The sequence below is a fragment of the Bufo bufo genome, chromosome 1 (genome assembly GCF_905171765.1).
Source record: "Bufo bufo chromosome 1, aBufBuf1.1, whole genome shotgun sequence".
Lineage (NCBI taxonomy): Eukaryota > Metazoa > Chordata > Amphibia > Anura > Bufonidae > Bufo > Bufo bufo.
Genome location: NC_053389.1, coordinates 766231134 through 766254479, shown reverse-complemented (window position 1 = coordinate 766254479; position 23346 = coordinate 766231134). Strand labels below are relative to the sequence as shown.

Below are 23346 nucleotides of genomic sequence, written 5' to 3'. Positions count from 1 at the left end.
GGAACGCATAGACATCACCAGACGTGGGGTTTCATCCCTGGTGATGCTCTGCTAAGGCCTCTACTGCAACTGTCTTCAGTTCCTGCTTGTTCTTGGGGCATTTTCCCTTCAGTTTTGTCTTCAGCAAGTGAAATGCATGCTCAATCGGATTCAGGTCAGGTGATTAACATTCCACTTCTTTCCCTTAAAAAAACCTTTGGTTGCTTTTGCAGTATGCTTTGGGTCATTGTCCATCTGCACTGTGAAGCACTGTCCAATAAGTTCTGAAGCATTTGGCTGAATATGAGCAGATAGTATTGCCTGAAAAACTTCAGAATTCATCCTGCTGCTTTTGTCAGCAGTCACATCATCAATAAATACAAGAGAACCAGTTCCATTGGCAGCCATACATGCCCACGCCATGACACTACAGCCACCATGCTTCACTGGTGAGGTGATATGCTTAGGATCATGAGCAGTTCCATTCCTTCTCCATACTCCTCTCTTCCCATCACTCTGGTACAAGTTGCTCTTGGTCTCATCCATCCATAGAATGTTGTTCCAGAACTGTGAAGGCTTTTTTAGATGTTGTTTGGCAAACTCTAATCTGGCCTTCCTGTTTTTGAGGCTCACCAATGGTTTACATCTTGTGGTGAACCCTCTGTATTCACTCTGGTGAAGTCTTCACTTGATTGTTGACTTTGACACACATACACCTACCTCCTGGAGAGTGTTCTTAATCCGGCCAACTGTTGTGAAGGGTGTTTTCTTCACCAGGGAAATAATTCTTCAGTCATCCACCACAGTTGTTTTCCGTGGTCTACATGTCTTTTGGTGTTGCTGAGCTCACCGATGCGTTCCTTTTTAAGAATGTTCCAAACAGTTGTTTTGGCCACGCCTAATGTTTTTGCTATCTCTGATGGTTTTTGTTTTTTTTAGCCTAATGATGGCTTGCTTCACTGATAGTGACAGCTCTTTGGATCTAATCTTGAGAGTTGACAGCAACAGATTCCAAATGCAAATAGCACACTTGAAATGAACTCTGGACCTTTTATCTGCTCATTGTAATTGGGATAATGAGGGAATAACACACACCTGGCCATGGAACAGCTGAGAAGCCAATTGTCCCATTACTTTTGGTCCCTTAACCTCCTCCCAACCGCCTAACGCAGGGATGCATCCTGCGGGCGCTCGGTTTGTTCCTCTTGGACGCATCGGCGCGTCATCTCGCGAGACGCGAGATTTCCTGTGAACGCGCGCACACAGGAGCGCGCGTTCACAGGATCGGAAGGTAAACGAGCTGATCTACAGCCTGCCAGCGGCGATCATTCGCTGGCAGGCTGTAGATGCGATTTTTTTTAACCCCTGAAAGGTATATCAGACGTTGTTTTGTTAACAGCATCTGATATACCTGCTACCTGGTCCTCTGGTGGTCCCTTTTGCTTGGATCGACCACCAGAGGACACAGGCAGCTCTGTAAAGTAGCACCACACTACACCCCCCCCCTGTCACTTATTAACCCCTGATCACCCCATATAGACCGCAAAACACGGACACCGGCAATGTGCTTTCCGCATTTTGCGGATCTGCACATTGCCAGAACTATATAGAAAATGCCTTTTCTTGTCCGCAATTGCGGACAAGAATAGGACATGTTCTATAGGCTCTACAAAAAACAGTGTTCACCCGCCCCACCGCAGTGACAGAATTATTTTTTTTCTGATCACTGCAAAAACACCGTAAAATCGCTGTGGCGCTATAAAGATCACTTTTGAGGGGCATGGCGAGTTCATAGAAGATTTATTTTTTTTTGGCACAAGTTAGCAGAAATTGATTTGTTTTTTTACGTTTTTTCTTACAAAGTCTCATATTCCACTAACTTGTGACAAAAAATTAAATCTCACATGAACTCATACCCCTCACGGAATCCAAATTCGTAAATTTTTTTAGACATCTATATTCCAGACTTCTTCTCTCGCTTTAGGTCCCCTAAAATGCCAGGGCAGTATAAATACTCCACATGTGACCCCATTTTGGAAAGAAGACACCCCAAGGTATTCCGTGAGGGGCATGGCGAGTTCCTAGAATATATATTTTTTGGCATTCTCATTGGAATTTGGGCCCCTTTGCGCACCTAGGCTGCAAAAAAGTGTCACACATGTGGTATCGCCGTACTCAGGAGAAGTAGGGCAATGTGTTTTGGGGTGTATTTTTACATATACCCATACTGTGTGAGATAAATCTCTGTAAAAGACAACTTTTCCCATTTTTTTTATACAAAGTTGTCATTTTACAGAGATATTTCTCTCAACCAGCATGGGTATATGTAAAAATACACCCCAAAACACATTTCCCTACTTCTCCTGAGTACGGCGATACCACGTGTGACACTTTTTTGCAGCCTAGGTGCGTAAAGGGGCCGAAAGTCCAACGAGTACCTTTAGGCTTTACAGGGTTGCTCACAATTTAGCCCCGCCCAAAATGCCAGAACAGTAAACACACCCCACAAATGACACCATTTCGGAAAGTAGACACCCCAAGGTATTCGCTGAGGGGCATATTGAGTCCATGAAAGATTGAACTTTTTGTCACAAGTTAGCAGAAAGGGAGACTTTGTGAGAAGAAAAAAAATCAAATTCCGCTAACTTATACCAAAAAAAAGAAAAAACTTCTATGAACTCGCCATGCCCCTCACGGAATACCTTGGGGTGTCTTCTTTCCAAAATGAGGTCACATGTGGGGTATTTGTACTGCCCTGGCATTTTAGGGGCCCTAAGGCGTGAGAAGAAGTCTGGAATCCAAATGCCTAAAAATGCCCTCCTAAAAGATACTCATTGGAATTTGGGCCCCTTTGTGCACCTAGGCTGCAAAAAAGTGTCACACATGTGGTATCACCGTACTCAGGAGAAGCAGGGCAATGTGTTTTGGGGTGTATCTTTACATATACCCATACTGTGTGTGAGAAATATCTCTGTAAAATGACAACTTTGTATAAAAAAAATGGGAAAAGTTGTCTGTTACAGAGATATTTATCTCACCCAGCATGGGTATATGTAAAAATACACCTCAAAACACAATTTCCCTACTTCTCCTGAGTACGGCGATACCACATGTGTGACACTTTTTTTGCAGCCTAGGTGGTATGGCGAGTTCATATAAAATTTTATTTTTTTTCACAAGTTAGCGGAATATGAGACTTTGTAAGAAAAAATAAATAAAATAAAATCATTTTCCGCTAACTTGTGACAAAAAATAAAAACTTCCATGAACTCACTATGCCCATCAGCGAATACCTTAGGGTGTCTACTTTCCGAAATGGGGTCATTTGTGGGGTGTTTCTACTGTCTGGGCATTGTAGAACCTCAGAAAACATGACAGGTGCTCAGAAAGTCAAAGTGCGTAAATTCACATTTTTGCACCATAGTTTGTAAACGCTATAACTTTTACCCAAACCAATAAATATACACTTATTGCATTTTTTTTTTGTCAAAGACATGTAGAACAATAAATTTAGAGAAAAATTTATATAGAAATGTAGTTATATTTGAAAAAATTTACAACAGAAAGTGTAAAATGTCATTTTTTGGAAAAAATTTCGGTCAATTTCGATTAATATAAAAAAAAGTAAAAATGTCAGCAGCAATAAAATACCACCAAATGAAAGCTCTATTAGTGAGAAGAAAAGGTGGTAAAATTCATTTGGGTGGTAAGTTGTATGACCGAGCAATAAACCGTGAAAGTAGTGTAGTGCAGAATTGTAAAAAGTGGTCTGGTCATTAAGGGGGTTTAAGCTAGGGGAGCTGAGGTGGTTAACAAGTGGAAGGCACATATGCAAACTGTTGTAATTCCTACACCGTTCACCTGATTTGGATGTAAATACCCTCAAATTAAAGCTGACAGTCTGCAGTTAAAGCACATCTTGTTTGTTTCATTTCAAATCCATTGTGGTGGTGTATAGAGCCAAATATGTTACAATTGTGTCGCTGTCCCAATATTTATGGACCTGACTGTATCTATGTTGCACTTTATGTATCACATTGAGCTTGATAAAGACTCGAAGAGTTGAAATGTTGCTTGTCTGGTGGGAATAAAACACAATAACAGTTTTGAAGACAGTTTTGGAGTGCCGCGGTTCTTTTCTACATATTTTTCATATTGGGAGTCCATTGGGCCGGGACTCGACGCTGCTGGCACCACTACTAAATGGATGTTCTGAGAAAGTATCAGTAAGTAGTGCTGTCTTACGTACTAGGACTATGTTCTCTTTACGGGCTACCAATGGTGGTAGCGATATGGCACCAATGTTTGAGGTTTGACAACCCCTTTAATGGCAATTTTCTTTGCATATCTTACATGTTTATGTAGGAAAGTATAAACCCCTCTATAATGTAACTTCCTCTATAGAGTAGTATGCAAAAAATGCATTGGTTACAAAAAAAAATGGTGATGAGGAAATTTTAAATGAAGACTATTCAATTCAATGGTATTTTTGGAGAACAATTTTCTGGCCACAATACATCTCACAAATATCTACCTGCAAATACTCATGTTATCCAGACACAGTAAGTTTCTCAAAATCATAGTGCACACAAACTCGGACAGTCTCATCTGTAACTCACTTTTCATTTGCTCCCAGAATGTTTACCAAGATCACAGTATTTCTAAGGATGCAAGGTGTGTCCTCCATACCACAGTTTCTGGTGAATCTGCACTCAACCATGCTGCTGTTAAAAGATCATGGCTCCCCGATGAATTACATGAAGTCACAGTTTGTCCCAACTGAGGAGATGACATACTTTGTTTCAACATAAACTCTCATCAGCTAACAATAAAGTTGTCAGAGAGGAGAGTCACAAAGTGTCTTTTTTGCTGTGCCATAACATACTATGGGCCATAACTCATGTCCACTCTCTCAAAGACAATATACACACTTGTTGGAACAGATGTCACAAGAACCTAGACAATGGACTGTGGGATGTATTCATCAACTTTCAAGAGCTGAAGTTGTAGCTAAAACCCCAGCATCTGCCATGTGGTAAATCAGATTGCCCAGCCACAGTCCTCACTACAGAAGCTTCCACTTGGCACTGGGGTGCGCAGGTAGACAGATTGTGGATCCAAAAAAATGTGGCACAAGAAGAAGGGATTATCAGCCAACCTGAAAGAGCTCACAGCTGTCAGACTGACCTTAGTTCACTTCCAACCATACTTGCACAACCACTGAATGCTTGTTTAGTCAAACTACTTACCAAGCAGTTTATAACAAACAAACAGGCGCTCAAGGAGCTTCATAGAGCGAAGTGTAGCCTCAACTCTACAATTTTCTCTCAGGTGGTAAAGAAAACGAGCTCTGGATGTCCTGGCCTCAGAGGGATATACTAAAGTATCCAACTTTGCTCTATATTGTTCTCACCATGCTCTAGCATCAGGCAGTCTGTCGATCATCTGGGAGAAGAAGCTGGTGTATGTATTCCCACCACTTCTATAGTGCCGAGAGTGCAGAGGGCCTGGTTCTCACTTCTGTGGTCATTCTTGACAGGCTGGAGACTATCAGGCTTTCCAGACCTTGTCTCCCAGAGGAGGATTCTTGTTCCTCATCGATGCAAGTTACATTTCAATGCCTGGAAGCTGGCAAGTATTTTTACTGAGGTTGTTAGCGTTATGTTGGCTACCTGAAGGCCTACAACATTTTGCAGAATGGATTCATAAAAAGGCTTGAAGTTTGACATGCTAGGTGCACAGGGAAGATGGAGTGGACTTCTTCGGAGCCTTAAAGAATCTCAGTCCAGCCCAGTCCAGTTATTGCCCTGCTCCTCTTGTGACTTGTCCATGCTGCTACTGACTAAACATCAATTTACGCCATTGGCAGACTCTTCTGTCCAATTCATCCTATTCAAAATCTTCTTGATAGTTGCCATCACCTTTGCAAGACGTATTAGGCTGAGTTCACATCTGCGTTGTCAACTGCGTCACTGTATCCGGCGAACATGCTGCCTTTCAGCCGGACAAAAAAAATGCTACACGCAACATTTTTTGTCCGGCCAAAAGCTGGTATATATGCTGGAAAGCAGCTGGATTACCGCCAGATCTCATTACAGTGAAATGGGAATCTGGCTATGCCGGATACGGTGAACTACGGAACAGACTGCTGGAGTTCACAGCACAGATGTGAACCCTGCCTTAGTGAGCTACAGAATTTTCATACAAGGAACCTTATGTCAAAGATTTTGAGGATTGTCTAAATGTTATGAACCATGCCTGGTTTCCTTCCTAAAATCGATAAACTAAGAATATTACCTTGGAAATTGTCCTTTTTTTCCCCAGATCCACAAGGTCAGGAACATGGACGAATAGAACTTCCTAGATGTCAAGAGGGCTGTCTTAACATACATTCAAAAGACAGATATTTTCAGAACATCTAAAGCAGTTTCTTCAACATCAAGGGCACAATAAGAACCAGACAGCAAGTAATGCCACTAGCTCTGTGGATAAGGAAACCTTTGAGAAGTGCTACAAGCTATTTCACTTAAGAGTGCACTCTACCTGCTTCACTGCCACCTCCTGGATTGAACTGGGGCATATTCCACTGGAAAAAATGTGCAATGCTGCCACATTGTCAACATCTTCCCCCCAATAAAAAAAAAATTTGAGTAGCGTTCTCTCTGTAAAGGGATATAATTTTAGCAGAGTTCTTGAAAGGGGGTCTACTATCCCACCCATTTACACACTGCTTTACAAATCTCATTTGTGCTTGTGCTGCCTTAGGAGGTCCAGGAAAACAAAAATTTACTTACCGAAATTTTAATTTCCCGAAGTCTGTAGGCAGCACAACTTTCCCTCCCTTTAATAAATTTAATATTGCGCTACAAAAAATAAAATGGCTCCTTTCTGATTAGCTTTATAAGGTCATTGGTGATTGGTTAATTAATTGATCATCACTGCTTATTGACGCGTCTGTGTCTGGTTGTACCTAGTGGACTTTAACCCTTTTGTGCGCTAGTTTCGATTAGCACATTTTCGTTATACATGCTAGAATCAAAAACTGCTCCCTGTTAAAATGCATGGCGCCATCTGGTAATCCAAGCCAGGCAAATGTTGGCTGTCATACCCTCCATCTGCATACAGTGAGAATCTGACAAGAGCAATGTAGGTTTATGTGAAGGGGCTAAAAATAATACAGTCTTAATGAATAATCAGTGAAATCCATCCTCGTCCTCATATTCATATCCTGCCACGTTTCTCATCACACACCAAATTTATTTTTATTTTTTTAACACAAATAATTACTAAAACAGACATGTCAAGAGACGGGACAGGTGGACAAGTCCTCATAAGAAGCAAACTGTATGTATTCTTCTAAAGCATGGTGAGGTGGGAATAACTAATTTAATCTGAGGACCACATTGTTTGATGGAACATTTTGAAAGGATCACAATATGAAAAAAGAGACTTGTATATAGTCTCTTGGTATTCTAGATAAGAATGGCCTACTGCATGCATGCTGCCTATACTGTAGGTAACAAACAGTCCATTTGTGATTGGGGTTTCCTAGGCCGACCAGAAGTGATCTCGATTGGAACATAAGCATGGCCATTTTTAATTGTAATCTGTGTCATCATCAATAACATGTATGTTATTTGTGATTGTGAATAAACCCATAGACCATAGTTGGAAATGTTTGGTTTCATAATTATAATCAGCACCAAATTGAGTTTCCTTCTTTTGTCTTGTAGTGGAATGTAATAAACTTGTCCCACCACAGTCCAACCCTGTTTAGTGTATTCCTAAAAACTACTTTGTACCTACTTAGTCAAGCCATAGTATCTGCCCTTGGCTTCATCAGTCAAGGGTCTCCATATTTTCATTGTGTAAGCTGGACATAAACATGATTGAAACTGAGCTCATCTCAGGATCCTCTGGTAGTCTGGAGGGCCAGTCCAACCATGTTCACTGTATTTCTACATACTGCTGGTATCTACTGTGTCAAGCGCCAGCAAATTTAAGAGTGATCCCTTAACAATCTCAAAGACATGTGGACTATCCGCTTGCCTGTCGGCATCTGGTAAAAAAGGATTTAGAGAGGTAGATTTCAACCCAACCCATACTACTACTTTCCTCAGAAGCAGTCAAAAACCTTAAATGGCTATTCCCATCTCAAAATTGGGCCCTCCTGACCTCTTCCCACTTGGATGTGGTGGTCAGAACTAACCTGAGATTTGGAAACAGCACAGCATGGGTTGCTTGGCAGTTTCCGTAGTTAACTTCCAACACCTCAGGTGGGACAGGGTCAGAGAGGTGTGACTTTCATGTAACGTTTATGGCATATCCACAGGATGTTTGAGATAAGTATACCCCATAAAAAGGGGTTTTCTGGAATTGATATTGATGATCTATCCTCAGGATACATCATCAGTACCAGATCGTTGGGACACCCCACCATTGGCCGTTCATGGAAGCCAAAGTTATCTGAAGCTAAACAGTGAATTAAGTCAGAAGGAGAAGGTTCTATCCACTGTGTACTGACCATACCGGGGTGACTGGGAGCTGAGCTGTAGTATGCTGGCACTGGAAACGACATAGTGGACAGACCATTCTGTTGCCTGCTGAATAGATAAGTCATCAATAGCCATGTCTCGGCAAACCTCTTTAAGGCTACAATAATGCAGTAGTTTGACCATCAATATACAAAGGGTGTATATATGGTGTACCTGTAAAAGAAGATTTGCAAAACTGCATCCTATATAATGCACCAACATATGGCTTATGTGTCTTGTATTATAGGGTTTCAGTAGTTGGCACAGCCACGTAACTGGAACCATTCTGCAGACACAGCAAAATGTGATGGCACATTGTGATGACACTTTTATGAATAACTGTGTGTCAGGTACTCTACTAGGTGCAGTTCTACATTAAGGATTTTACTGTGCTGGTACTACTATGTGGCCTGTTCTTTTTATAGGCACCACAGTGGGGAATAGCTGCAAGGTTTGAGTTCCTAGGGATCCTGGTCATTAATGTGGCTCCTATTAGGAGGAGGACTGTCTACCCCGGTCTATAATTTGTCATGTTCACTAGTCTGTTTGCCACCACATAAAATGATGGTAGAGCCCCATACATTCCTATGGGTATCATATTAACAGGGTTTTCTGGAATGGCTTTTAGCAGATCTGATCATGTAGATGCTTGCTTCATATACATCTTCCCCGTGCTTTTTTTTTCCAATTTGGACTCTCCAGACCAGTGCTCACTAGGGCTGCGCATCTTCACTCGTCTCACGATTCGATGCGATTACGATTATCAAGTCCACGATTCGATTCGATTCGATGATGCATCACGATGCATCAAGATTATTACCCAAGTCCCCTTGTTTTTCAGAGGATTCCGGCAATCTGGACGCAAACGGATGCATTTGTCAGGCGGATCCGTCTGACAAATGCATTGAAATACCGGATCTGTCTCTCCGGTGTCATCTGGAAAAACGGATCCGGTGTTTATTTTTTTCACAGATTTAAAGGTCTGCGCAGATCGGAAGAACGGATCCGTCAATGCAGCAATTTTAATGCCGGATCTGGCACTAATACATTTCAATATAAGTTTAAAGCTGGATCCGGCAAGTGTTCAGGATTTTTGGCAGGAGAGAAAACTGTAGCATGCTGCGGTATTCTCTCCGGTCAAAAAACGTAAGAGGGACTGAACTGATGCCTCCTGAACGGATTGCTCTCCATTCAGAATGCATTAGGATAAAACTGGTCAGTTCTTTTCCGGTATTGAGCTCCTAGGACGGAACTCTATGCCGGAAAAGAAAAACGCAAGTGTGAAAGAACCTGAGAGACCATCAGTATGTTAGTCCTGGAGGTTTCAGGTTGATAGATCCTGTGTATGCTACATTGTATCCACAATAACCATCCTCTCAGTAGGGACTGATACACGTGTGAAGGGGCTCTGATGGTGCAGGATCAGTAACTGTCAGTAAATCTGACACCCCAGCAGTTTCAGATCCCTGCCCTTAGCTGAGAGTTGTCAGTGTGGATCACCTCCTGCTGGGAGCAATCTCCAATAGTGTGAGATAAATGTAGACATTCCCAGACTGGCCACTAGGGGCCGCTGTTTGACCGCCTTTCATAGACCCGGAACCTAAAGTTCCGTCCACTGTAGTAGACGGAGGGGAAGAATAAGAAGAGACACAACCGAAAAAAATAAAGAAGAAACATGGCGCGGGCGGCAAAGGTATGAGAAGTGGCAATATGAGCTGTGTAGGTGGCAGGCGGTAGGTGGGTGTATATGCTGTGTAGGTGGCAGGCGCTTTGGAGGTAGATATTACATACTCATAGGTGACAGAACTTACCTCGCCGCCAGCCACCGCACGTCCGCACTGCCGCCTGCTTCTGAGTGTCTGACTGGGAGCCGGAGATGCGCGGAAACCACCCCTCCGGCTCCTCCTCACTCAGTCAGACCTGGCTCACTCAATGTTGTGGCCACCCCCTCTGACACGTCAGCGGGAGGCGGGAAAGAAGGCGCCCAAAAACTTTTTTCCGACTCGGCTGCACGGCGGACGCGACGCTGACGTCATCAACATGCATCGATTATTTAAAGCAACCGCATCGATGCAGAATCGCCGGGGGTCGAATCGCGATGCATCGATGCATCGATTATATTCGACAGCCCTAGTGCTCACCATGTAAACCAAATGCTGGTTTGTTTCCATCCTGTTTGTAGCATGTCCGGTTGCTGTATCCAACCAAACCCATGATGCACTTCTTTATGTGCCAGTGTAGTGCCATGGAACAGGAGTACTTTGAAGTCTGGACATTAGTGAACATCTGTCCTGTTTCCCCTATGCAAAAATCAGGAACTCCTTACTTTATGTCACTTTAAAGGATTAACTTGCAGTGACTTAGGCCTCTTTCACATGACCGTATGGCTTTTTCAGTGTTTTGCGGTCTGTTTTTCACGGCTCCGTTGTTTTTTCGTATGGCATATACAGTATACAGTAATTGCATACAAAAAATTGGGCTGGGTATAACATTTTCAATAGATGGTTCCGCAAAAACGGAACGATACGGAAGACATACGGATGCATTTCCGTATGTGTTCCTTTTTTGCGGACCCATTGACTGAACTGAATCGCGCGCCTGTGTTGATTCGGCGCAGGCGCTCTGAGATGGAGGCTCGCCTCCTCAGCACTCCCTCAGTGCGCCTGCGCCGATGACGTCTTCCATTTCGGTGATGTCATCGGCGCAGGCGCACTGAGGGAGTTCTGAGGAGGCGAGCCTCCTCATCTCAGAGCGCCTGCGCCGAATCAACACAGGCGCGCGATTTTTGAAATGCTGACAGGGCCGGCCGGAGGAGGAGATCCCGGCTGGCCCTGTCAATCAACACGACGAGGGGGCGGTTTTCTGCAGCTGCTACCAGCAAGTAGATGCCCTACTTGCTGGTAGAGACCTAATTTACATATCATAAAAGTTCGTTTTTAGAAGAAACTGCTGAAGCAAAGTAAGTAAGACCATTATATTTTCATATATCGCAATATAAGTAATTTAACTAGCCCAAAAAAATAAAAAAATTACTTTAGTGGGGTGACAGAAGCCCTTTAATACTGTGTACTGTATACTATACTGCATTTTATATGTTGTGATATATATCCTGTTCATTTGGACTGTATTTGTGAGGCTCTGGGGAAAGGGTTAATGAATACTGAGAGACTTTTGGGACTTTGAATGAGAAGCTGGTAATTTTCCACAGCTGCCATAGGGTTTAAAAAAAGAGCATGCTTTAGGGGGAAAATCCAGACACTGTTTACCACAAAAACCAGACAGACTGACCTTTTAGATGTCTGGTTTAGCTCTGTTATTATGTGTGAAAACTTGTTTGTATCATTGAAACTCTAATGTAATTCAATGACAGACGGGAGTGAGAAACGAGAAGAGAAGCGAAACGAGAAGAGAAGCGAAACGAGAAGAGAAGCGAAACGAGAAGAGAAGCGAAACGAGAAGAGAAGCGAAACGAGAAGAGAAGCGAAACGAGAAGAGAAGCGAAACGAGAAGAGAAGCGAAACGAGAAGAGAAGCGAAACGAGAAGAGAAGCGAGACGAGAAGAGAAGCGAAACGAGAAGAGAAGCGAAACGAGAAGAGAAGCGAAACGAGAAGAGAAGCGAAACGAGAAGAGAAGCGAAACGAGAAGAGAAGCGAAACGAGAAGAGAAGCGAAACGAGAAGAGAAGCGAAACGAGAAGAGAAGCGAAACGAGAAGAGAAGCGAAACGAGAAGAGAAGCGAAACGAGAAGAGAAGCGAAACGAGAAGAGAAGCGAAACGAGAAGAGAAGCGAAACGAGAAGAGAAGCGAAACGAGAAGAGAAGCGAAACGAGAAGAGAAGCGAAACGAGAAGCGAAGCGAAACGAGAAGCGAAACGAGAAGAGAAGCGAAACGAGAAGCGAAACGAGAAGAGAAGCGAAACGAGAAGCGAAGCGAAACGAGAAGAGAAGCGAAACGAGAAGAGAAGCGAAACGAGAAGAGAAGCGAAACGAGAAGAGAAGCGAAACGAGAAGAGAAGCGAAACGAGAAGAGAAGCGAAACGAGAAGAGAAGCGAAACGAGAAGAGAAGCGAAACGAGAAGAGAAGCGAAACGAGAAGAGAAGCGAAACGAGAAGAGAAGCGAAACGAGAAGAGAAGCGAAACGAGAAGAGAAGCGAAACGAGAAGAGAAGCGAAACGAGAAGAGAAGCGAAACGAGAAGAGAAACAAGAGAAGCGAAACGAGAAGAGAAGCGAAACGAGAAGAGAAGCGAAACGAGAAGAGAAGCGAAACGAGAAGAGAAGCGAAACGAGAAGAGAAGCGAAGCGAGAAGCGAAGCGAGAAGCGAAGCGAAGCGAGAAGCGAAGCGAAACGAGAAGCGAAACGAGAAGAGAAGCGAAACGAGAAGAGAAGCGAAACGAGAAGCGAAACGAGAAGAGAAGCGAAACGAGAAGAGAAGCGAAACGAGAAGAGAAGCGAAACGAGAAGAGAAGCGAAACGAGAAGAGAAACGAAGAGAAACGAGAAGAGAAGAGAAACGAAGAGAAACGAGAAGAGAAACGAAGAGAAACGAGAAGAGAAGAGAAACGAGAAGAGAAACGAGAAGCGAAACGAGAAGCGAAACGAGAAGCGAAACGAGAAGCGAAACGAGAAGCGAAACGAGAAGCGAAACGAGAAGCGAAACGAGAAGCGAAGAGAAGAGAAACGAGAAGAGAAACGAGAAGAGAAACGAGAAGAGAAGAGAAACGAGAAGAGAAACGAGAAGAGAAACGAGAAGAGAAGAGAAACGAGAAGAGAAGAGAAACGAAGAGAAACGAAGAGAAACGAGAAGAGAAGAGAAACGAAGAGAAACGAGAAGAGAAGAGAAACGAAGAGAAACGAGAAGAGAAACGAGAAGAGAAACGAGGAGAAACGAGAAGAGAAGAGAAACGAGAAGAGAAACGAGAAGAGAAACGAGAAGAGAAACGAGAAGAGAAACGAGAAGAGAAACGAGAAGAGAAACGAGAAGAGAAACGAGAAGAGAAGCGAAACGAGAAGCGAAACGAGAAGCGAAACGAGAAGCGAAGCGAAACGAGAAGAGAAACGAGAAAAGAAACGAGAAGAGAAGAGAAACGAGAAAAGAAACGAGAAACGAGAAGAGAAACGAGAAGAGACAGCTAGCTCAAGCTCAGCATCAAACCCTTCTTCTGCCCGGGAGGAGACTGGAGAAGCCAGCCCTATGCCTCCCCTGTATTGTTTTGCACCTGAATTCCTCCAGTAGAGAAGCACCCTGGTTTACTGCAGGCCCTGGCTCTCTCGACCTATTTTCCATTGGGGTGCACCACACCTTACCATCCCTTCCGGAGAGCAGCAACATGTGGTGACACCTTGACGGTGTCCGGGGGACCCAGTGTAGCGTTGGGGCCACCACAAACCCAGCCACGGCACCACAGCTCCAGCACTGCCCATTACACTCCCCTATCCCTGCCCCACCCATGGACATACTATCTCAATAAATAGGAAAGAGCTGCATGGTCATGTGACCACAGCCCAGATGAGGAGATAGGAGCAATAAACATAAAAGAAAATACATTACAAAATTCCAGCTACCTTCATAAATGATTATTTTATAGGATGTTGATGCAAATCGGAAAACACAGGGTTCATCTTATTAGGCGCTTATATGGAGCCATAATATGAGGCCTTAGCTGCAATGGAGGTTTGTTGAAGTGGACCTGTCGTTCAAACCCAATAAATTCTTCCGAATCATAAAATAAGTTCCTATCTCAGGATTACCAGCAATTTCAATGATTTAAATAAAAATAAAAAAAATATTTCGATGACTACATTATTTAGTTTTTATTGAATTAGGCACTTTACATGAAGAATTCTGTATATTTACAAAGTATAAAGCTACCGTACATGTTTTTGTATTTTTTTATAACTTTTATTATTTCTTAAAAAAAGGACATTATGTCAAGAGTAATAAAATATACATATTGTTGATTAATAAAAAATATCTAACGTTCTATTTATTAAAAAGAAAAAAAAATGTGTATAAAAAACCCTCAGAAAGAATGTTTCTCCATTTAAAAAAAAAAAAAGCATATTTTTTTGGTCGTGAAATAATTTAAGACTGAGTGGTATTTAAAAAGTAACAGGTTATAATTAATTAATCCACAACACAGTTGCTGTGCAGCCTATGGCATACTGGCAGTGCCCAGGATAGCTAGCTGTCAAAATTATTTATATATTTTTCTTTTTCTTATAAATAATTTTGGGATTGTGACTTTTTTCATGGTATGCCTTGGTATCATACAGTGACATCTTATATAATTTATTTTCTTTTATTTATGGGCATAATGCATTGGAAAAAAAATTTGAAAAAAATAAAAAATAAAAATATTTTGGAAGAGGAACAACTCCACCTCCAGCGTCTAATGGTGCAGGCAGTTATCAGTCTGTACTTAATGCATAAAAAATAAAAAAATTAAAATAAAAAACTATCATATTCGTAAGGCAGTGTAAAAATTACACACAAATCATGATCTAGATATGTGCATATATATATATATATGTATTTATACCACAGTATAAATAAAAAGTACAATTTATTTTGTATATTATTAATATCCGCGCTTGGCTCAACCGATTCTTTTACTGAGCCTTTATGTCGCATTTCCAAAAATAAAAAAAAGGTTAATCTCTTCTATGTATACCCAGTACACAAAAAATATATATATATTTAAAAATATATATATAGACATATATGTGGCTACAGCCTAGCATTATACAATTTAAGTATTACAATCTTGGTAACACCAAAAGGTCTTCCCCCATTAACCACAGGGCATTGTACGCAGAAAAAACCCAAAATAAAATGCTTCAGCGTGAAAATTCGAAGCGATTCTTAAAATTTGATTAAAAGCCGGCCAAAATTGATCCCCACCCTCCCCCAACTTCCTTGTAATTTAATTCTCACATGAGAAATACTACTTACAAATTAGCAAGAGACACACATAAAAAAGACGAATGTAAAACATAGAGTCCAAACAATTTGCAGCTTTTACGCCCAAGAAATTGTCAAAGTGTCATATAAAAATTAAAAAAAATATATATAATTTTTTTTAAAGTGACGAATCGTCACTGACTATTTAATCCCAATAGGAGGTGTAAAAGCTGCAAATTGGTGACTTTACTACAAAGAGATTACACTTCTTGCTAAATTCTGTACCGCTTCCTTCAGACTCAGTCCAAGAGGAGATATATTTATGAAAACTCAAGAGCGAGAGGAATTTAAAAATCTTGTCTATTAAAAGTCCATCTGAAGTCATAATTAACCCCTGAATGTGGAGCAGCACAGGGCAGTGACAATAGCTTTTCTAAAATAAAATAAAAAAAGCAGGGAAAGTCCCCGTTAAAATGTAACATTTTTTTCTTTGCACATAATACATTTTATATCTGCGGATAGAAAATAAAATGGCAGTCTTTTATCCTTTCAACAAAAAAAGTTACTGTTATGAAAATGTCTTTACAAAAAATACAAATATATATATAATGGTCCCCTTGTAGAGAAGTTTTTTTTTTTTTTCTTCATGGTCCCGTCATAAAAACATTCTTACAGAATCATATGAAACTTCATTATATTTTTTTTCACTTGGTAGATTAAGAAAGAGCAAACTGGCAGGAGAGCCACCGCCTAAAGGTGGCAAGTCGAGAGTGGAACGTGAAGAGTAGGCAAGAGGTGAAGGCAACTACAAAACACTTAGGAAGTCCTGCGCAGGTCAGGCAAAGACTTGCATATTGGTGGCTTGCTCGGGTAGGCGAGACGTCTGGCCTTGAGTACCACCAACTACCACCGGGCTTGGGGTGGCGTCAGACCACTCCGATACCGAGTGAGGCGATGGGCTGGACCACTGCTCTGGTGACTCTGGAGAGGGTGTCAGATAAGGGTGCTCACTTGGGATGTGTAGGTAGTGTTTAGGTGTTTCTTCTTGAGAAGGGGCGAAGGTCGGTTGAGACGAGGCTGGCACAGTCGTTGGCGTCTGTATGCTGCCTTCATTAGGAACACTTTGCTGCTTAAAGAAGTTTCCTTCACTGGGGGTGAGTGGCTGAACAGACCGGTCAGCTACATGAGGCATGCTCTGCTGCCTTAGATGAGTTGTGTTGGGCATCTGGCACTGCTCCATAGATATCTTCACAGGACTCTGCATGGCCATCTGGTTATGTAACATCAGAACCTGCTGAGCATGAAACTGATTCAAGTTAGGAACAGACCCGGCAGGAGCCCCTGCCATTATGTTTCGTGCCTGATGGGGAGGATTCACAGGGCTTTGCCAAGTAAAAGGCAAGTTGCCTGGATTTATCATGCCAAGGTTTATGCCATTGACAACACAGCTTGGTGCCCGCTGCAATGGTATTCTTCCTTGCAGAGCCAGCATTGCATTCCCTTGAGACTCTCCTATCTCATTTAATCGTGCCAGTGACACCGCAAAAGGCCCTTCCATAAGCCCATTCACAAGAGGAGTAGAAGGCACCGACATGGAGCCAAGGTGAAACGTGCCAGGGGCCTGCATTGCTGGGGATCCAGGATTGGCACTATAAGCACGGGGTGAATCGAGGGAATCTACTGGTGAGAGGGTGACTGAGCTCTCCAGCAATCCTCCACTCCCAGGAGGGCAGTCGAGGGACAACTTTTTGTTTCTATTTTTTGCTTCCTTGGTATCTCCTCGGTTCAGACTGGCTCCGCCAGATTTGGCACCTGACCGGCGATTCTTTTTCCCTTGTTGTGTCTGCTTCATGTTGCCCATGAAGCCATTGGGAGGGCACAGAAGTGGTGACATGGTGTGTCCTCCCATCGTTCCCTGCGACCCTCTGACCGTGTTGTGTTCCTCCAGGAGCTGAACAATGTCATGGTGCAGTCTCTCCTGTGCTATGTCGCGTGGCAGTCTGTCCATGTGGTCAGTAATTTCACGGTTGGCATAGTGGTCGAGGAGAACTTTTGCAGCTTCGTAACTTCCCTCTCTGGCAGCCAGGAATAATGGTGTTTCCTCCTGGAGGGTAAAACATTTATTTAGAGAGGGTAGTACACATACAAGCTTTGTCACCCCTTTCATTCTACTTACAAATTGATAGCCTATCCTATGAAAAGTACCCTTTAACTAGATTTAGATGTACTTGTACCCTACACACTCACCTTGCTATCCTGCATGTCTTTATTGGCCCCATTCTTGAGCAGAGCCATGGCAGCTTCAATATTGTTGACAGCCGCTGCCCAGTGCAGAGCGGACTTGCCTGTTGAGATACACAATAATTATACTGCACTGAAGGAAAAAAAATAAAATAATACATAAATGGACAACAAAGTCAATACTGACCAAGTTCATCCACGGCATTGACGTCAGCGTGGCAGGCTATCAGCTCTTCCACCATACCCTCCACAGCCATTCGGGCAGCCAAGATTAGTGCTGTGGAGCCATCGCCCATCCGAGCGTCCAGGTCTGTTGAGCGGTTCCTGATCAGGATCTGCAAAGAGGAGGAAAAGGATATATTACTATTGGATTGGTAACAGCAGGCGTGCGGAAAACCAAGTAGCAACCTCTACGGAAGCTGTAGAGGCAACCACACAAGTTGTCAACCAACTTTTCCTAACACCAGATATAGCTATAGATTTAGCCTTGCCTGGAAAACTCCTTGCGCGTCGGCGGCCACTGCTGCGTGCAGTGGGGTGCGGCCTGTATGATCTTGTGCGTTAGGATCTGCTCCGGCATCCAACAACCTCTTGGCAGCATCTGCTCGGGCATAACGAGCTGCAAGATGTAACGCAGTCTCTCCGGTCCGATCTGTCTGAGCCCCGAGAGATGCTCCTTGGCAGATGAGGTCAGCGATAGCGGAAACCTCCCCTTCCTCCTCCTCTTCTTGTGATTCAGGCTCCAGGCCACCTCCCAGGAAGGAAGCCAGCATAAGTGGGGTGAATCCATCTAGAACAAGACATGACGAACAGTCAGAATCCTACCATTAGAGCACAGGGCTTGGAGGGTTCAACTCCACCATGGTAACTGTAAAATTACAAAGTTTTCTGCAAGGTGTATGGGTGTACTCAGGTCATTTAGCAATCAGCTATTTCTTGTTTGTGTGACCACCACATGTAGTGATGTACCGGTCAAAGCTCTATCATGTACTGCCTTGTAACCATACTGCAGAAGAAATCATGCAGAATCAGTATGAAAAAAGAACCAATAAATATATATATGTCTTAAAGGGAATCTATCGCCTACATTTTTACTAATTAAAACCATATACTGACTTGTTTTACCAATGGTATGGTTTTATTTTAACTTTTCTTATTCAGTTATCTATACATGACTACAGGGGAGGCCATCTTGCCTGAGATACTAATACAGCAGCCCCATGGACCTTAGGAAGTGGTAGTCTAGAGACTTTCATTGCCTTCTATGAGAAAGTTTTGTGGGCATGCTTTGTGACCTGTACCTAGGTCATTGTGCAGAGAGGGGGAGGAGGTGAGCTGCGGCCATCACCTATAGTAAATGGTAAACGTGTCACTTGTCATTGTAATCCTGACTGTGATAACGAGGGAGCTCTACAAGAAGTGTCAGACTATTGTGAGACAACAAGATTTAGATTTTTCCGATATAGAAAATTGCAAATTGCAAGGGAACCCCCCCCCCACACACACACAACAAGTCTAAAATAATCCACAGACGTTTCTTCAAAATATGTAACATTAAAACTTGATTTTTAAAAAATTAAAATTTCCTAGAAATGGTGGAAATGGATTCACTTGAAGTCCAAATCATAAATCTGTGAACTATTACTAGGAAGTCTTATTCTGCATCCTCACCTGGCCCTCTAACATTGACATCCATGCCATCACTCTCATAGTCACCCTGAGGTGGCGTCAATGCTGTAGCTGGAGGGAGTCGAATATCTGCAGCTGCTAAGTGGTGCTGTGTCCAGGGACGGGGGTCAACCGGATCCTGGCGACATGGTGAAAGCTCCTCAGTCTTAAAGGGATAAAAATGACACATTTACTCACACGATCAAGGGAATGTTCAGCATAGGATCCAACACATAACATAACCTGTACCTGTATTTACTTACCTTGAGTCTCTTTGTCTCTGGGCAGTCTGTCTCTGTCCAGTCTTCAGATGGATCTTCCATAAGACGTTCTGCTTTGGCAATGTTTCTGGAAAGACAAAAAAATAAAAAAAATTAAAATATGAGCATGGCATCATAAGTGACCTCGGACATAATCAACAAGAGGTCTTGGTCCATCCTTACTTGAGTCCAAGGGCATCTTGACCAACAGGCTCCCTGCGGTCTCTGTCCTTCTTCAAGATGAATCCTTCAGGGAACCACAGAGTGCTATGGGCTCTCTTTCTGCGAGACACCAGGACACCTAACACAGCCACCACCAATACCAGCAGTCCAGCTACTGCTACTAGTGGCAGCAGATGGAAAGAAGAAGGTTCTTCTATCTTATCACCTGTGAAGAAATACATACATTTATATGATAAAGTCTACCTCTTGTCTGAATCCCCCACCCCTTTGGTTCCAGGACTTACTGTACACAGATGTCACAGGGTAAGGAAAATTCAGCATGTCTACTGCATTGAGTGCCGCCAAGTAGTCTGCCGCGCCCTCTGCATCGGGGAAGCATTCAGTTATCTTCTTGTTGTCCACTTGTTGCTTACAAAAGCGATTGTCAATTTCCAATGACACCTCAGACCTGAAAATACGAGATAACAGAAATGATTCTCGGAAACTGGTCACAGAAAGATCAGGAATGAATACCAGCCCACTAACAGCAGCATCACCCTTACCCAATGATATCATGATCCATCTCTCTCCGTGCGCGCCGTTCAGAAGACTGGCTTTTTCGGTAGGGTTTAATCATGTACTGTCCGTTTTTATCCCGACGGAATCTCAGACTGGTCCTCAAGATGGCACTGAGCCCCTGCAGGAACGCCTTGCTCTGCTTCATCAGCTGCTCAGGTGGAAGCAGGACCACTATGACCAGCACTCCATCCGCTAGTTGTTCTCCATCTTGGCCTCCAACACAGTCGAGGCCATCCCATCCACATTCCTCAGAGTTGCATCCTTGATCACAGCGGCCATCTCCATAATGGTCCATGCAGTACTTTGCATAGACTGGGCTAAAAGCAAAAAAGTAAAAAAAAGAATAAAAATTTATGATAAAAAAAATAAAGTCTTAAAGCGCACATTCTAAAAATGATGATGAGATTATGGGAATCTACACTAGTTGTACAGTTCCCATGGTCCTATATCCATCACTCCATAAGCCAAACCTCCACCATCTCACTGCTCCTCCAACTATAGCCTACGCCCCAATGGATATGGCTTACTTGCAGCTGCGTTCTCCTCCACCTCGACAGTCAAAGTTATCGTAGAGGCAGTCTGCTGTTGCACACTGGAGGTCACATTGCGAGTTGTTGAAATTGGCCCTGCAGTCTTGTCGAGGACAGTTCTTCCATGGGTCTTCCCTTTTGAAGATGCAGTCTCCACCATCGTACTGACACTCCTTGGAACTGCATTCCTTATCACAATGCCCATCGCCAATCTTATTGAGGCACTGAGGCGGGCTACATTCTGGAGCCTGAGGTGGGAAACTGATTATAGGAGCTCTTGCATCACACCTTGCTCCTAAAAACCCAGCTGGACAAATGCATGTGAAGTATGGAAATTTGGGCGAATACACGCATTGGGCATTGTTGTGACATGGAGAGGGGGAACAAGATGCTACGCGGGGTGTCATCATAGTGGTGTTGAGACGACAATCGATGCCAGGTGGGCAAACACAGCGAGGGCCCTGGGGTGATGGGACACACGTGTAGCCAGAGGGACAGGTAAGGTCTCTGCAGGACTTCACTGGGTGCTCGCATGAAGGTCCAGAATAACCCTAATGGGGGCAAACAAAAAAAATAGTTGATCAAACTTTAGCTTTAATAGGATAGGAGAGATTAAAAAGGGGTGGTCTAGACTGGATAACCCAACAACCTATAGTAAAGGAGGAGAAGAGAGGAATGGCAATTTCAATGGATGCCCAGCTACCACTAGAGGGTGCTTAAAGAGAACCTGTCACCAGTTTTATGGTGTCCTAACTAAGGGCAACATAAATAAGTGACTGATTCTCTTAGCACAATGCTGGGTCACTTTCTTTAATTGACCCAGTCAATCTGCCAACATCTTGTATTGAAAAGCTCCAGCTGATAATGATGAGTCCTGAATATTCATGAGCTCCTGACTCTCCCCGCCCACCTGCTGCTGAGTGACAGTTATTTTCCATATGAATCAGCAGCAGGCGGGCAGGAGAGTGGCTATAGCTCTGAATTAAATATACGCTGGACTCACTGACATCACGCTGGACTCAAATCAGCTCATTAGCATGCAGCATCTTTGTGTGTATATTATAAGGTAACCATCTGTCACGCCAGTAAGTGAATACATCTAAGGTACTTTTTAGTAGTTAATGATTGTATATAATTAGTTAGATTATAATCAAATATCCACATGACAGGTTCCCTTTAACACTTGCTAATACATTGAACCCAGACAAAGGCTCCCTCTAGTGGTTGCTGAAGGAAGCCAAACTCTCAGAAACCCCCTTTGAAGTGTATGTCCGCCATTTATCATATTTTTAAGTCCAAAATTCTATACAGAGTAACTTAATGTGGCAAAGGATGCCTTTTTCTGAAAACAGAAAAAGGAATCCTTTGCCACATTAAGTTACTCTGTATAGAATTTTGGACTTAAAAATATGATAAATGGCGGACATACACTTCAAAGGGTTTTTCTGAGATTTTTATACCGATGACCTTTCCTCTGGATAGGTCATCAATATCTGATCTGCGTGGGTCTGACACCTGGGACCCCTGCCGATCAGCTGTTTGAGAAGGCCTTCTCACAGCTTCTCCTAGGCCAGTGACGACATGTTCATCGGTCATGGCCTAGGAGCAGCTAAGCCCTATAGAAGTGAATGGGACTGAGCTGCGATACCAAGCACAGCCACTATACAATGTACGGCGCTGTGCTTGGTAAGCGGTAAGAAGGAAACGTCACTCACAGGAGCGCTGGTGCCTTCTCAAACAGCCGATCGGCGGTGGTTCCGGGTGTAGGACCCCCACAATCAGATACCGATGACCTATCCTCTGGATAGCTCATCAGTATAAAAATCTCGGAAAACCCTTTTAAGTTCCAGGGAGGACTAAGAAGACTAAAATAAAGTATAAGTATATAGATATAGATATATATATATATATATATATATATAAACACGGGATGTTTTGCTGATTCAGTCATCCTACAATGCTCTAGATCAAGTTCTACAGTAATATATATGATAAAATATTGTAATATTGGAAGTGCTTGAACACACAAAAATAGGTATAACAGGAAAATACTTACTGAGGGGCAGCGGCAAGTGTACCCAAGAGGAGTATTTACGGTCACACGACACACTCCGCCATTGTGACAAGGCCGGAACTCGCAAGTGTTCACTACGCTCTGGCATCGGCGACCTGAAAGAAGAGGCATAAAAGTTAGCTATCCTAATGGATACACCAATATGGCTGCTAGTAAGACACTAGTTCATACCTATGAACACACATGGCGTCATAACCTTAGAATTCCTTTAAAAGGGTTGTCCAGCCTTTTTTTCAAGTGACAATGCATCCTAAATATAGGCCTGAACTAGCTGATCGGTGGGGGTCCGGCTCTCCGCACGCCTGCTGATCAGCTGTTCTGTGTAGCTCTGTCAACTTTACAGTGGACAGTGCCTGCCGCTGCAGTGTCGCTTCTATTTACTTTAATGGGAACCGCGCTGCAGTGTCAAGCACTGTC

At 43.1% G+C, this 23346-nt stretch overlaps 1 protein-coding gene across 1 annotated transcript in view; it reads right to left on the bottom strand.

Moving 5' to 3' along the window:
- Positions 1 to 15861: 15861 nt before the first annotated feature.
- The window catches only part of NOTCH3 (notch receptor 3), a 66767-nt gene continuing 59282 nt past the window's right edge, over positions 15862 to 23346 (bottom strand). Inside the window, exons 24-34 of the mRNA XM_040414731.1 lie at positions 22912 to 23024; positions 20853 to 21406; positions 20310 to 20642; positions 20052 to 20215; positions 19768 to 19972; positions 19588 to 19672; positions 19328 to 19490; positions 18148 to 18446; positions 17844 to 17991; positions 17663 to 17760; positions 15862 to 17519 (exon numbers count right to left, since the gene is read on the bottom strand). Coding sequence (XP_040270665.1) covers positions 16251 to 17519; positions 17663 to 17760; positions 17844 to 17991; positions 18148 to 18446; positions 19328 to 19490; positions 19588 to 19672; positions 19768 to 19972; positions 20052 to 20215; positions 20310 to 20642; positions 20853 to 21406; positions 22912 to 23024 — 3431 coding nt within the window. The 3' untranslated portion in view covers positions 15862 to 16250. The remainder of the gene's footprint in view (positions 17520 to 17662; positions 17761 to 17843; positions 17992 to 18147; positions 18447 to 19327; positions 19491 to 19587; positions 19673 to 19767; positions 19973 to 20051; positions 20216 to 20309; positions 20643 to 20852; positions 21407 to 22911; positions 23025 to 23346) is intronic.